This window comes from Corvus cornix, chromosome 5, assembly GCF_000738735.6.
Source record: "Corvus cornix cornix isolate S_Up_H32 chromosome 5, ASM73873v5, whole genome shotgun sequence".
Taxonomy (NCBI): Eukaryota; Metazoa; Chordata; class Aves; order Passeriformes; family Corvidae; genus Corvus; species Corvus cornix.
In genome coordinates this window covers 17716189-17732536 of record NC_046335.1, presented here as the reverse complement: position 1 = coordinate 17732536, position 16348 = coordinate 17716189, and the positions used below count along the sequence as shown (strand labels likewise).

At 39.8% G+C, this 16348-nt stretch overlaps 1 protein-coding gene across 1 annotated transcript in view; it reads right to left on the bottom strand.

The window, feature by feature from the left end:
• The window catches only part of KCNK10 (potassium two pore domain channel subfamily K member 10), a 69670-nt gene that overhangs the window by 13129 nt on the left and 40193 nt on the right, over positions 1–16348 (bottom strand). The window contains exons 5-6 of the mRNA XM_019285626.3: positions 4992–5178; positions 1692–1834 (exon numbers count right to left, since the gene is read on the bottom strand). Of these exons, the coding sequence (XP_019141171.1) occupies positions 1692–1834; positions 4992–5178 (330 nt within the window). The remainder of the gene's footprint in view (positions 1–1691; positions 1835–4991; positions 5179–16348) is intronic.

The window sequence follows — 16348 nt, the reverse complement described above, 5'->3', positions numbered from 1 at the left end:
CTGCCTGTGTCACTTTACCACCCCACACATTTTATAGCTGTGTTACATGATGGGACAGGTTCATGCTAATCCATCCTTGATTAAGAACAAAATTCCTGACTCATAATGTCAGCAGTAGATGGTCAAGAGTGGGCAAAGTTAATCACATACAGTTAAACCAGTATGCTTTGGAACAGCACAACAACCAGGGCAGCAGTACAGTAATGTGTTTTCCTTTACTGCTCATGGATGCAGCTGTTTAGTCCCACTGAAGGTTCTATTCAGGGCCACAGAGTCACAGAGCAGTTAATGTTAAATACGCGTTAGATAATTTCAAGTGGCCCTCTGATTCCTCCAGTCTAGGGTTCATTCTCAGGGACAAATGTAGCTGTCTTTAATGGAGGTTTCCATTCCACAACTGTCCAAATACCACACTCTCAAGCCATCTGGAGGAGTTTTCAGCACACATTCTGTGTGGGCACTATGAGCATATCCTTGAATGTCCTACTGTCTTTCTCTGTTTTACTCCTTTTCACTGGAGGCTGGAATAATGGCTAAGAATAAAGCACCAAGTGACGGCTGTATTGAATATATAAGCCTTCCAAAATGAGAAACACCAAGATAAATGACCAAGCAACATTGTAGTTAAAACAGGCCTTTTTCAAACTTCAGCTAAAGGAGAACAGATTCAGGAGTACAGTGTCTGCAGGAGCCCACCACGGTCAATGGTTTGTGCTGCTGCAGCCTGAACTCAAGTTTTTGCATCCAGTAACCCACAAGGAGTTATCTTTTTTCCTGCAGGCCCGATGCACAGGTGTCCATTTAGCACTGTGGCAGAAGGCATCTTGCATCCATGTGGGAGACCAGATTCCCAGCTCTGGGTGCCTGATGATGATCAATGCAATAGCCAAACCTTCTGCAGTCCCCTTTATTAATGGAGATGCATAGGGGTGCACCAGGCCTTGGGTGCTGTAGATGCCCTCAAAAATTAGAAACAGCACTATGCCCCTGCCAAATTTTGTCTTTCCTGCTCTTTGGTTAACCCTGCCAGGTAAGCTTTGCTAGTAATACAGAGATTGCCTTAAAATTTGAAATGATATTACTAACATCCTCCACCACAGGCTTCAGCTCTAGAGTCATGGGAACTCCCTTTCTATTTTCCACACTTATTTGAGTGAAGCATTAGCAGTATCCTCTTTGAATCACGGAGAGCATGTTCTGAGTGAATTTAGTCATGCTCTCCTTGATGCGGACTACTCAGTTTCTTCAACTTTTAAAAACAGAGTACACAGAGTAAGGGACCTGAATCTAAACTTATATTCAGAACCATATTCCCTGGCATAGGAAAAGACAGGAAAATCTCTTCATTTTTAAGGAGAGAACACTGAAATTTTTAGTACAATTTCAAAGCTAGTTTCAGAGTAAAGGCTGGCGTCTCATTCCATAATTGCAATCCTACTGATGTGTTCTATGTATTTTTGAGTACTGACAGAGGTGTAACAACCTTGGTTGCTTCAGTTGTTTTTATCCCTTCCTTTGTGAAGGAGCTAAAGATTAGAGCTAACTGTATACCAAAGGCAGACAGTGAAGTAAACCACAAGGAATATTGAACATTGGTCATGCAGAGCAGCACCCTTATTTAGACAAGCAGGAATCAGGCACTTAAATCTCTCTTGTAAAATGACAAACCACTGAGAAATTACTAGTCATACCTCTTCTTGTGTCTTCTTGGACAGGACTCTTAACCAGTCTCCAATCATACTCAGGACGGCAGCAAAGTAGGCAAGGCCAACAAGGATCCAGAACCACACTAAGGGTTTATACCACTCCATATATTTGATGTCAGCATTTCCTCCTGAAATAAGCATATACTTATGCTTATGAATCATGAGGTGCCAAAATTATTACAAAATATCTGCAATTCTGAGAAATGCCTAAAAGTATTTCTTAACTCGTCAATAGCACTGTAGTTCTGATAATAAGACAAGAAGCCCATCAGATGGGAGGAACCCCATCTGACACCCTTTTAGATTAAAACCCCATCTGTTTTCAATTAAAAGTCTTCAAAATTACCTGTTGTTCTGTTGCTATGTGACCTGCCAGAGCACCCAGTAAATGCTTTCCTTTGTATTGCTCGTACACTGAAGCAACACTGAAATTCTACTTTGATAGTACTTGCAACACCACAAACACATGTCCAAGAAAAAAGTTTAATACCACTAATCTTCCATATTATGAACTGCCTGCAGCCTCTTAGGTGAGAAAATTTACAGATCAACCCCGTGAGGTTATAGAGTTTCCAGATTTTTTTGGTTTTAGCTACATGACTGAGAGACACGTGCAGAAAAAAGAAACATCGCTTTGTCTTCCAAATCAGGGTATCTGACAGGAAGCCAACCATGCATTAGCCCTGAAAATAAGGCTATACAGGCTGCTTGGATAACACGCCTTCTCTGGCCTGTGATTTCATAGGAGATATGGATCAAACCAAGCAACAAATATCCTACATTGGTCTTCATGCAAGTCTCAGGATGAGCTGGCAAAGCAAGAATGTGAGACATTTGGCAAACCTACTGCACTACGAAGAGCCTCAAATAAGTGCAGTAGCAGCCAGGTTGCTGCCTACTACAGAGTAAAATACAGAAATTTTTTACAAAAGAAAGCAACCACAACCTCACTTTTGAGACTCTCAGTCCCATCACAGTGCTATGTGCACTGCAAAATGAGAGCCAGTGAGAGGCAGGCACAGCCCTAAGCAGAAGAGAGTGAGCAGCAGAGTCTGCAGAGCCCCATGGGCACCACCATATCCCTCAGTGTACGTGAACACCACCTTGGTGGTACCTGTGTAAATCCCTGCCTGAAGAGCAAGCCTACCAGGAGACTCAGGCAGGGGTCTGCATATTTCCTGGACTCCAGCCTTGGTTAGACAAGAGCTAGACACCTACACCTCTGTATGACTGAAGAGAGATTTTAGAGTTTCCCCCTGTTAAAATCAAAATACAGTTCAGCATTTTCGCCTTTGTTTTTCGCAATCTGAGACATTTCTACCACTCTTTAATTTTATCAAGACTCAATATGAGTGTAGTTACAGTGTTTGAACACCCTCGTGGAAGGTCAGACATTTGAGAATTGGCAGGGACCCAAATATTGGTTTTGATGTTAATCTCTCCCCATAGACTGCATGAATCACACTCTTTTTTTCCAGTCTTTTAAGAGTCTGAAACAATGGGAGGCAGGGACTGCTGTTGCTATGGTACAAGAAGCCTCTCCTGATCATATGTGTCCCAGAGGAAGCTCACTAGGAAACAGATTGTCTAGATCTATCTTGCAGAGTAATCAGGTGACTGAGAAAGTGTGAGACCACTTTTTTCAGCCTATCAGATAAAAATTGTGCATGGAGCCTGAAAAAACAGAGGTTTTTTCAGGCTCCATGCACAATTTTATTTCCAACAGTAGTACAAAAACCTCCCAGTTTCCCAAGAGCTGGGATTTGTTCTAGGTGGAATAAGCCAGCATAGCTGCATTGATGCTGTTTTACCCATTAAGATACAGTATTTTTGATTTGATGTTGAAGGAACAGAGATACTGAGAGATTAAAGTGACAGAAAATAAAAGGGGCAGAAAATATCTCTCAAAACCAGAAATAAAGCCCAAATCTCCTGGTGATCACCTGCCTTAAACTCTTATCATGAAAATGCCTCTGAAGTTTTCTTATTCAGAGTCTTCCGTTTGATTTTTGAAAAATCCTGCTTGTTAGTAGCCACCCAGCTGTGGATTATATTCTCCTAATCATGTGCATATAAAACAATTTAATATTCAGAGCTTTTTTACTATTATATTATTAAACAATACTGGTGTGGTATTATTAAGAAAAATACTGTAAAATATTTTCATTTCATACTGTGATACCCCAAAGAATATCAGTAGAGTGTTCCTCTAGACATCTAAGTGGTTAAAATGGACAAAGGTCACACAATCACTTCTGTACCTGAATGCTCGTAAAACTGGTTTTTTTTAATATCTGGGTCTTTCTTTGTTCAGTGACTTTATTTTTTCCTCAATAATTCATGTCTTCTATGCCAGTATGTCATAAAAAAGGAGGATTAGAGTCTTCTCTACAAAAAGACTTGTCTACACTACTTGAGCAAAGAAAATTTTGTGATTTTATTTGGTGTTTTTAATTCATTCTTTTTATAGGGACTAAGAAGCACAATTTGACTGTTTTTAACACAGGCAACTTAATGCATTTAATTAGGACCACTAACAGGAATAAGGAGTAGAGGTCATGCACTGATGGAAAAAAGTCCACATATTTTAACCACGTTTTTGTTATCGAAGCAGTTGTGTGAAAAAAAAAATGTATCTCTCATCTCTCCAGCCAACTATCTCAACTCCCTCTTTGGAAATTGTATATGGGTAGATATTTATAGTTCTTGCTGGTACTGTATTAGAGAGTCTCTTCCAAGCACTGAGATACATACCCCATTAGTCCTTCTCTCCTACAAGAGTCTTCCTTAACAGGGCAACTGCAATGTCAAAATTTCTGCCAAGGTTAGGAAACAAAATGCAGGTCCTGAAATGCTGCAGGTCCTGTAGTAGTGGCTCACTACTGTATTCTGACCAGAGAATTCTACAGACCTATGGCTCAGTCCTCCATTCATCATTTGGGCTACTTGCTTCTGCAGTCAGCTTCAGACTGAGCACTAATGGACTAATACAAATCTTTAATTCAATGGGAAAGTAATTTGACTTTTGCATAATTCATTGCACAATAAAGGATAATCACGACTTTGCAGGCTCCCATTATTTACATTGCTGAAGGCTTGCAATCTACAAATGGCAAGGCACCTGGACCTTAAATCAACCTGGTGTCCTACTGCACACTAATCCCAACAGAAACACCTGGCATCATTTAACTGGAATATAACCCATTGTGAAGAGCCTCCTCTCTGTAACAGAAAACAAATGCTAAGAGCCAAGGCCCTTGTGCACATTGACTCAAAGCTGCTCACCTGCTACAAAGTCACCGAAGCCAACAGTGGTCAGAGTAACAACTACAAAGTAGATGGACTCCAAGGCTGTCCATCCCTCGATGTATTTGAAGATAAATGCAGGAATGGTCACAAAGACAATGCAGCCTGCCAGGATGAAGACAATGGTGGAGATCACCCGGATCTTTGTTTGACTCACTTGCTTTTTCTAGAAAAAGGAAATAACAGGAAAGAAAATGTTTGAGTGGATTTCTGGAGCTGTATACTTTGTGAATGACATGCTGATTATGCTGGTGTCACCTGCTATTCTCTTTCTGCCTTTTTGAGTTTGTTAGGTGGAATACAACCGTCTCTCTCCCTCTTAGTGAGAGTCCTGCCCAAGTAATAGTAAACTTCCATGTCTGGCCCCAGATTATCATGATTCCCATTTTCCATGCACCAGGCAGTGACTAATCTACCACAAACACCACCTGTAAAAACACTCCTGAAGGGCACCAATACACTCCAGTTCAGGTTCAATGTGTAAGAAAAAGTGCACATTCACACCTCCACGTGTGTGTGTACACCCACACTGCCTCACCAGCACCAAGCATTCAACAAACAGGACCAAGATTAAAATGAAAATAAAGCCCTTTTCCTCCCACTGAAAAGCTGCAATTTTATGTAGCAATAATTCATGCTTTGGCTTTTCTAGACTCAGGATTTCCAGCTTTCATTCACAAACATGAAGGTTAAATCTCCTTTTCAAAAATAGAAAACTATATTATTGGTTTACTCCAGAAATAAAGGATTTATGTCAAATACCAAACAGCCTGAGAAAAAATTACCTATGTAAATCCACACTGGAAAGCTCTTGAACAAAGAGTATGTGTTACTGGCTGCTATAAACTGAATAAAAATATACCGAGTGTAATTGTAATATTTTACACTCCTAAATCATATAAACTCTCAATATATTTAATGTATACTTAGATTTTGTTTCTATTAATATTAATGCAAGCCTGGATTAACACAATTGACTCTGGCAGATTTATTTCAGATTTTGTCTGCTGTGAATAAACTCAGCATCCAATAAAGTTTCATGAAAAACCTGTAAATTACTAGAAATCTTACTGTGGATTAATTTCAGTGGCAGTGTAAATTCTCTATTTATCCTGGAAAAGCAACGTGGAGGTCACTGTAAGTCATATTTGCAAATTAGTTTTCCAAATCAAGCATCTCCCTTAACCCAGAAATGAGATCTCATTTCAGATTAAGGCATTGCCTAGACAGGAAATAAGATTTCAGAAGTTATCTTTGTAATATACAGAAGGGAAATTACGTGACTGGTTAATATCTGACCAGCTTGTGAGCAATACTGTGCTTCCCCAAAAACATGAGCATTTCTTTTAGACGTGCAGTGTCAGACCCTCGTTAAGTACTCCTCTGATCTGAGATGCATTCAGAACCAGGCAGCAGCATAAATGTCATGTTTCATAGATACTTTTAATTCTGATACTGTTTAAGATGATTCCTACACTTAGGGCTTTTTTTTTGTCTCTGTGTGTGTGTGCGCACTGTTTTCTGTGTCTGGATGAATAGAAATAGTCCAGTAAGATTAGTAACATAATGCCAAATATAAGACATGGAAGAAACTTCCAAGTACCAAGGGGAAAAACAACACAAAAATATAAAACCCAAATTAACTTCTTATTTCCTCTTTTTCCAAAGAGCTATTTTGAGTATTTTGCTAAAATACCAAAGAATGATCTATCTTCTTTAAGAGTTATGGACACACATTCACAATGGCAGGATTTCAGACTTATTGTATGAGTGGTGAAGGGAAAAGAACTGATCACATGGATGTTACAGAGTGTCCTAGATTGGCACCCTTGCCTTTTATCATTGAGAATGAGGTCTTAACCAAATTGATGTTTATTTTCTAGCTTGACCAACGTGACTTGTTTACTTCTACTAAATGCTTCATTTTCCTGATATGCAAAAATGAAGTGTCAGAAACCTTGCTACAGTGAGTTAGGAGACAACTTGGGAATCCTTGGACAAAAAGTAATTTGGAGCTACCAAGCATCAAAGTTATGCCCAGTAATCCTTCCTCCAGTTCCCACAGAGCAAAATTAAAATGCATTTCAGTACATGTCAGAATTGTCTTGTCTCATGAGAGAAACAGGAACAAAATGAATGGCCTGCAATTCAGTACCAAATGTTCAGGACATCCCCTTGTTCATGGGTGATAAACTCAACCAAAGGCTGTCGGTTTTTTTAAGTAAAAATGGTAACAATGTTATTAATGAGAAGATCTGTAAAAGGCCTGACTCATGGTTACTGTGCACCTTTGTCACTCACACAAAAGCAGAGCAGCTGAGGGTACAAATGAAGGCAGAAAGCAATGGTGAATCAGGCATAGCATTTTTAGAGCTGCTGAAAAGAGCACAAAAGCAGGACTCAGAACTACTTAATGAACAGTAACACGTGAAATGCAGGATAGAAGTGAAAAAGGGGGTCTTTTTACAGTTAGATATGCATCCAGAGGAAACTCACAGTAGAGTATAACTGCTACAGATAAAAAAAATGCAAATGCATAAATGTGCTTACTAATGGAGTATGTACATTGTAATAATGACACACTAAAAAATGTAATTCACTGCAGTGTTACACCAAGTCATTTTTAAAACAAATAAATAAACGAATAAATCAATAATCACTCTATATAATACTAATGGTTGAGAAGTCTGAATAACTTCATACAAATTTTTCTTTTAAAGAGTATTTTCAGCCTGGAGCCAAACATAGTCAAATAGCTGAGCAACTTCTGCCAGGGTAAGACATCATCTGAACCCATTTTGTGGCATGAATACAGAATTTTCTATAGGTGTCAAAAAGTAATAGTTTACAAATAGTTTACAAATAGTTTAACAAACACCTTCCCCCAAGAAAGGCAGCTAATCTTATAGCTGTTCAAGTAAAGTTAAAACACCTTTAAAAGAGATATTTTCCACTCTTTCTCTTTTTAAGTTTGTTTACCAACAATTTCTCTCCACAGTGATGAAGCACGTAATTTGTAAGACATTCTTCAACTATAAATAAATTAGTCCCTGCTAATGAGACCAATTTAAATCCACCTAGAACTAATCTGGAAAACATCAAAGAAGGAATCTAAGAACTGAGAGTTTTCTGTGCACCCATCGGGGTCACTTCCATTTTCCAACGACAGTGCTGATTTTATTCTTAAGGTGGATAAGTGCTAAACTGGCAACATTACTGATATCATCTTGCTTACATTAATTCAAACAACCTACTGTCAATCTGCTCTAGTGCCAAGAGGGGTAAGAACAGACAGACTAATGAAAACACCCTTATCAGTGGAATTTAGTTATCATCCATCTTTTCCATCAATAACTGCAGCTTTGTTTTTTCCCCTTTTTCTATTATATATACAGGCGGTTTAGTAGTTTTGGTCTTACCTAATCATTTCATGAGTTAAAATAAACCTTGGGTTTTTTACTTTCTTTTTTCTCTCTCTGGCCCAATAGAGCAAAGCCAGTGTAGTGGATTATTTTATGTCTTCTGCTTTCTTCAGGTGAATTAACTGAGGTACAGTTTTTCTGACCTGATGGTTGACAACAAAAGCACCAAACAATGTTTTTGAGTTTGCAAACTGAGACCACAGGGTTGATATACATTCCTATGAAAAGGGAGCAGGAGACATTAAGTATGGGATCAAAAGAAGCTACCATCATTTATCAGACTAGACTAAATGCTAAATACGTGGAACATATCTATTTCCATGAACAGCATATTTCATATAAGCCTTTTCCAAGATTCGGTAGTGCCACCTCTCATTTCATAAAAAACTCCCCCAGTATACAGTACTACTAAACCAAAAATAGCACTGGAACACTTGCTGCTTCACAGTAAGCTCAGATGGTTTTTCCATCTTCCAAACTTTTCCTTTTCTGAATTCCTGACAAATATCCCCAAGGCTCCGGGCAAGCTGGTTACCTTTTTGGCTGTATGACCAATGGCATATTTTTAGAGTCAGTGTAATATGCCTGCATGGAAAATGCTGTCCTCATCTCTCCAAAAGAGCAGAAAAAACACATTTCAAAGAAAACACATTTCTTTAATATTTCTTTTGTTCCCTTCACCTACTCGTAACTTTGTGCCCTTCCCCATGCTGCCAACTATTCTCATAACAGATTGTCTCTGCCCATGCACTAATTAAACAGCTTGTCTTCTAAATCACTTCCTCCAGACCAAAATATTTTAACACCAGGAATGACAGTCTTCATACTCAAGCCATAAACCAGAATATCACATGTATCAGCTCACAAACATTAGATATGTCCTTAGGCAAAATATGTTTGCAAAGCTAGTGCAGATAGTGCAGACAGTCATAGGTTAACACTGCTTGTCTGCTTGTCTCTCAGCCAAATGCAAGCCAGTCCTGGTCCAGAGCCTGGCACATACCTCAGTAAGGTGTGATGCCCTTCTCATCAGGCTGTATGGAAAGACTGGCACAGCACTGGCTCACAGAGCCCCTTGGTCATCAGCAATTTGGTCACACCAACGTCTTCGCTGCCTGTAACAGTCACTGTGGATTTTGTCATAAGCTGTCCTAGCTCCTTCATGTTCTAAATGAGACTACTGAAGGTAAATGTATTTTAAATATCACTGTCTTGGACTAACACCTAAGAACAATACAACAATCTTTTGTTCTTCTCTGTTCTCTGGCACTGCTGGCTCCAATAGACCCACCTCAGGGCACTGCTGAGCCACTGAGATGACACAGTGGCACCTCTGGGAAAGCGTGTTTAAGAAAGGGCAGGAATGCCAGACAGGCAGAAGACAAGGGAATAGAGCAGAGAACAAGGGAATAACAAGGTCAGGTGAGTGGGAGCTGCTCCATGGCAGCACAGATACTGGAGGGTCTGCAGCCCATGGCAGACCAGAGAAGGACCAGAGGAAAAGGGTTAAGAACAGCAGAGAAACCACTGTGTTCTGCCCCCAACCCCTGTGCCACTTGCTGCTGCGCTGGAGGGACTGAGTGTAACCCACAGTAACAACGTGGGTGGAGGAGAGGTGTCTGGAGTGAAGTGAGCCTGAGAGTGAAGCTGAGCTTGAAAAATGGGGAGGAAAGGAATTTTGAATGTTTGTGGGGGTTTTGTTTCTGAGCACTCAACTCAGTAATTAAATGTTTATGCTAATTGTCAATAAATTAATTAAAATTCCACAAGTCAAGTTTGTTTTGCCTGTGAGAGTACATGTTAAGTGATTTTGCTGTCTTTATTTTGACCCATGAGGTTTCTCAGAGAACATTCTATGTTCTTCCCATGTTCTCCCTATCATTGTAGGTAAGTGAGCAAACGGCTGTGTGGGTGCTTACTGCCAGCCAGGGCCTACTCACCACATCAGTGAAGAAGACAACACCCTTTGAAAACAAGCAGCAGAATTATAATATATTTTAAAATATAGATGACATTTCACACACCTCCATGGGTTATGAAAAGGGGTTTGAACCAGTCTACTAGATACGGGCTTTCCCTACACTCTAACCTCGTGGTGCCTCAGTGTTATTTTAGTTCTCATGTTTTATAAAGAATGCTATGGCTGCACGAGAAGGTGTAGAATCCATCCTCTGCTTTTTAACTGTAGTCAGTATCAGAGGGGAGACAGACATTAAAAGCTGTAAGCACTCACATTTATTACTAAGCTTGGGAGAGATAATCCTGAACTCATACAAGACACAGGTCAGAGTAAAGAAGGATTTCTTCCTTATTTTTTTTACATCATTGTTTTTCCCCATAAAACCACATGTCTGTGGGGTGTTTGTCTAGACCCAGATGGAATATGCAACAAGCTTCTGACAGAGCAGCAGCTTTCTCTAATGTCATTTTTGTAAATCTCTATTCATGATCTTGCTGCAGTCATAATGCGAGTACCATGTCATGAAAATACAGGAACACTGCCTCAGAAATTTTCTATGCTTGATATACCCCTTTCCGAGCTTCTTCCTCTCTCTAGAAAGCACACATAGGGCTTTCTGATATGCACCAGCTAATTTCTGCATGTTGCTTATTACAAAAATAACAATTATGATCCCAAACCTCTGTTATGGCTGACCTATATTCAGCCCAAGGGGAAAAAAAAAAACAAAACAAAAACAAATTGAATAAGAGGAATCCATGTATACATATGTTTCTCTCAAACACTGGAGCAAACAAAGGACAACAGAGGTTGGTGGCATAGACTTCAGCAATTTTACAGAGGCCGAATTTGTAATGCACTGGTAATGTGTTGCTCCTTCCTTCCCCCCTTCAATCCCTTCTGAGCTACACCTTATTCTGGTTTGGCCAAATTTAGAAATATATCCTCTGAGAGAAGGCACAACCACCCCTCCCCCCACCAGGTTCAGGAAAAATAAATTTTCCTCGAAGGAAAGTAAAAGAGATAAAAACTGTTTCTTTAACAAACACACGGGAAAAGGAAAATAATGCTAAATAATAAAATCTTTTGCTGTGAAGAAAAAAACCTGGGAAAATGTTCGAGTCCTCCCTTTGGTCTCCTCAGAGCTGCGGCTTGGCCCAGGGCCAGGCCCTCTGTGCTCGGTGGAAAGTCCTCCCGATGTGCTCTGATATTGAAGCAGTCCAGCAGAAAATGGAGAAAATCCGAAATTCCAGGGAAGGAAAAAAGTTCAATTCTCAGTGTCTCTCCAGAGAATAAGAAACTGAACAACTGGCTGAAAGCTGGCTGGAAAAAAAAAGTCACTATCTCTGTGTGACCTTGAACAAGCTGCAAACTGCTTTGAAAAGGTTTTGCTCAGCTTTTCCTTCCTCCTCTCAGGCTCAGTTTAGAGGAATAGAAAGGCACAAGAATTAATTTCTGGGCATAGGACAGCGATATGGGATACACATCATAAAGTCACCCCAAGACACACCTATATTCCTCCACCCAGGGAGTGCAAGAACAGGTTAATAATGATTGTTCCACATGGCTTCCTTGCACCTGAATGGATTTTACCTTGCAATTCCTGGTATAACATACTCACCATCAAAGACCAGAGGATAAGAACAAAATTAGCAAAATTTCTGCTACACTTGAGTTGCTTTCCTTGAAGTTGAATAGCTGTAAGCATCACTAACTAAATTAAATACTCAATTAGAGGGCCTAAAATGTCAAAAGCTGGGATCCATAGGTGTTTTAATGAATTTTTTAGTACTAGCTTACTATCCTAGGTCTGTGCAGAAAAAGATACTTTTCTGCAGCTCAAATATAATGGAGGGGGTATGTGATCCAAATAAACCCAACATATGTGAGACAATGGTTTAACCTAAAACAGAATTCAGAGACAAATTTGGCTCTGGATGATGAGGAGTCACTGCCTGTAATGAAGTCACAATCAGTTGTTTTGTTCACCCACAGGATTACCATTTGCCTGTATCTTCAACTGGCACTGGAGCATGAGTACTACTACAGCAAGGTGATCAAAAGCTAAAATAAAACTTCCTGCTGTCTTTCCACCACCATGATTAAAACACCAATTAGAAACCTAATAAAATATGTGGTTTGCAGCATGTCAAGGAGAAAAGTATTTCAGAGACTGGCATTGTAAAGTTACTATTCCTGCCTTTCATTCTTCAGCTTCATAAGAGTCTACAGTCACACTTCTGCCATTGCTAGACATACTCCAGTGAAGTGTCCAGATGGCTGTGCCTGGACTGCTTTGCATCCAGGAAAAGCAATGAGAACTATGCTTGTAAAGGAGGGCACTGAGGGAGCCCGGGGAGGAAGGAGCAAAGGAAAACATTTGTAGACTACAGAGATGAACAGTTCTCTTTGTAACATATACGTTACTGATGAACTAGACAAGAATGCAACCAGAGTTTTCCAAAGCTGGAGCACACATCTGGACAATGAAGTCCAGGATTTCAGGAGTGCACATGCATTTTGAGTAGAACGGTTGTCAAACAACATTTTTTGAAAGGATTGAAACATTCTTCCATGCCATGCCCGGCTGTTTCTGCATAATGAGACTCCTTTTCAAGAGGATGGAGGCAGAAGTTCACCCATCAGAACTGGTTTACAACCCACTCCAGCGTGGTGGGAGATGAACTGCTCGAGTCTCCATATGCTTAATAAGTCATTGTACCAAAGTCTGTTTTCCCGAGGGGTGCACATCAGCCTTAAACTGCTAGAGACAAATGATCCCAGAGTCTAACATCTCAGCACTGACTGTGTTTTTAAAGACAGTAACTTTTGGTCCAAATAAAGTTTGATGCGGAAGACAAGCTGAAATAAAGATAGGCAGAGCATTTGCTGACTGGTGCATCCATGCCCAGCATGCCAGCTGTTGTGTATTGCTCTTACAAGCTGCTTTTTCTGCTACGCTCTTTGTATAGAGCCTACAGAGTTGCTGCAATTTGTGGATTCTTACAGTACCTGCATTCCTTAGTTTCACTTTTATCGTAATTTACAAAAAGCATGTCTTCAGATTTAAAACAGAGGAACCAAAAGTGAAATTAAAATGCTCACCATATCTGTGAGGCACTATGGATGTACTGGTAGCAAGCACTAGAGTGTATCCAGATTTTTTTATTACTCTTACATTGTAAAGTTAATTTTTAGCCAAATATGATTTATTGGGATTATGAAGAAAAGCACACTGGCTGCAAATCCCTTCTGTTAGCATTTGGCTATGTGTGTATCCATAAACCTAGTGTTAACTAACTGCAAAATTCAGAACTGGAAGTAGGTTTTATTCTAAATCACTCCTAAACTTCAAGACAGTCCAATTTGAAATGTACATTCAGGTGCACACCTACTTAAAATAAACCCCACATAAGTATCTACATACAGAAACCAATCCTTTGTTGTCTATAAGCACCTCTATTTTAACCCTGCTCAGGGAAATGTGACTCTTAGAGGGACCTTTAAGGTGTGACAGACAAAAGAACAGATCATGAGCTGAGATTGTTTACATGCATTTGTTCTGGATTTGTAAATCACCTTTCTCATCACTGATTTTTTATATTTCTTTGCCATTTAGTTTTGGTGGAAATGACTCAGCGAATTGTTAGGCTAAGCTCTGAACACTGAACTTTCAACTCACAAACCTTGTATAATCTTAGAATAATACTGTGAACGTGCAACAGTAGGTTGAATTTCACACCCTGTCCTGACGGCTCTGTCCAGGATGCCAGCAGATGGCAGATGGATCACTGCATGGGACAGGTTACTCGGTGGAAGTTCGTAAGTGAATATAACTTTTTTTTTTTTCAATTGTACCATTTTCCTTACAGAAAATCGCAGTGACTAACACTATATTAAAAAAGAAAAGCTAAAGTGTTAATATCCTCGGTGGGTTTTTAGCAGCTGATGTAATAACACACTGATGCTGTCTAGTAATGCAATGTAATTGAACAAAATAAAAGAGATTGTCTTGATTTTTGTATATTTTCATTATACACCAGAAAGCGGAGAGGAAACTTTTCCATCAGTCTTCCATTAACTTAATCTACTCAGAAATGCAGGTGTCCAGCCATGTATTCAGAACTACAAAGAGAAGTGTACTAGCTAAGGTATCACTTTGGTTATAATACATTTATGGATTAACCATGTCCCAGATTTTGAATTCAGTAACATGAGTCCAAGTCCAGAATGATTTCGCTGGTTTGCCTAAGTAGTGATCTGGATTTGAATTTCTGGCTTTGGGAATGATCTCATCTGAAAGTTCGGTTCAGCTGAAAAAAATGAGAATTGATGCTGCTATGGGGCTAGAAACAAAGTACAGGGTGGGGGCTCTCTGGGGGGAAGCAGACAGGGGCCTTGGGCTATGGGAAGCCTTAGGGAAGAGGTAAATGTGAAACTTCAAGGCAACCTCAACTAAATTCTTTGAACAGCAAACTGTTGATGTCTCAGTTACCAGTCCTGCACTAGTGTCAGGTAAAATGCTACAGTTTTGCTGTAATCCAAGGAAATGAAGAGGAGGAGAGAGATCAAGGGGAGAGAGAGAACAGAGCAAATCCATGGACAGAGGGGAGACTATGAAAAAAGACTGTATTTTTAAGTGTTCCTCCTCTACACAGTTATTCTCTTATACAAAGTTGCTTTCCCAGATTCTGTTTTCCATTCATTTTCAGGGAAGGAATTAGTAAAAACGATTCCTGTCACTTTTACAGTAAGAGATCAGAGGAGCCAAAAATCTCTAAAAAGAAGTTGAATCTTTAGTGAAAGAGTAGCTAGAGTTGATCAGATGTATTCAGAAAGACAAACAATAAAGTTTAGGAAAAGTAGAGCTTTGACAGTTGCTAAAAGAAGCCCTTACTCCTACCCCAGCCTCATCCCCATCTGCCAACAAAGAACTACTTTTCTTAGGACAGTTCTAAGGTTAGGTGATCTGTACTGCTATCTTCCACAAAAATACTAAGTGCACATCACTTTCATAGCATGTCTCTGGAAACTAGAACAAAACATGTTCTCCAAGCTGAAAACCTGAAAGAAAGGTAGCAGATGTGTCTGTTCTGACAGGCCCCTGGTTCAGTGAAGTACACACTGCTTACAGAGGCATTGCCTTTCTGCACAAAGTAGGGTATTTTCAGTGGTGGCCTTGCCACCACCCATGTCTCTGGCTGCTCACTCACATCCTGGTATTGCAATTCACAGTCTACCTAGCTGTGTTGCCAGACCTGTCCTCAGCATCCTGCTGGAAACCAGAGGAGTGAAAGCAGCAACCAAGCCCAGGAACTGCTCCCAGTGGCTTCACCTCAGAAGCCAGAAAATCCTGGAGTGCTCTCAGAAGCACATTGTTCCCAGGCTGAATGCCTGCATCTGTACTAAACTGCAAGATAAGGGAAGATCATTCAGGTTATGCTAAACCCATCTACTTCTGGTGAGAATCTAAACACTCGTTCAAGGTTGAAAAAAAACTATCCGAATTAGCCTATATTTAACTCATGATAATAGCAGCTGCTGTGTTCTATGACAGTGTACTCTGCCTATGGAGTGCTTTCTATCTTTAGATACTTACAGACACTGTGTGTACAGAGCAAGCAAAAAGAATGGGGCTTTGTTTTACTGTCTATTATAGAAACATTCACAGGTGGTTCATAAGATCCCTCATGTATGTAAGATAAAAATACTACTTTTTGAAATGCATATTTTATTTCTGTTGTGTCTAGAAAGTTTCACTGGGCAAAAAGCTATTTGTAAGAATTACCAACTTTTAAATTAAATTTTGAGTGTATACGTGCTTTTCCAAGGTAGTCTGGGAGGGCTGATTCATCACTGGACCCAGAAATTGGATGCTTGTGGCCAGTGTATATATTGAATCTAGTGGCCTTGCACATATTCATTTTCTGGGGAATCACACCTGCATGCATGTA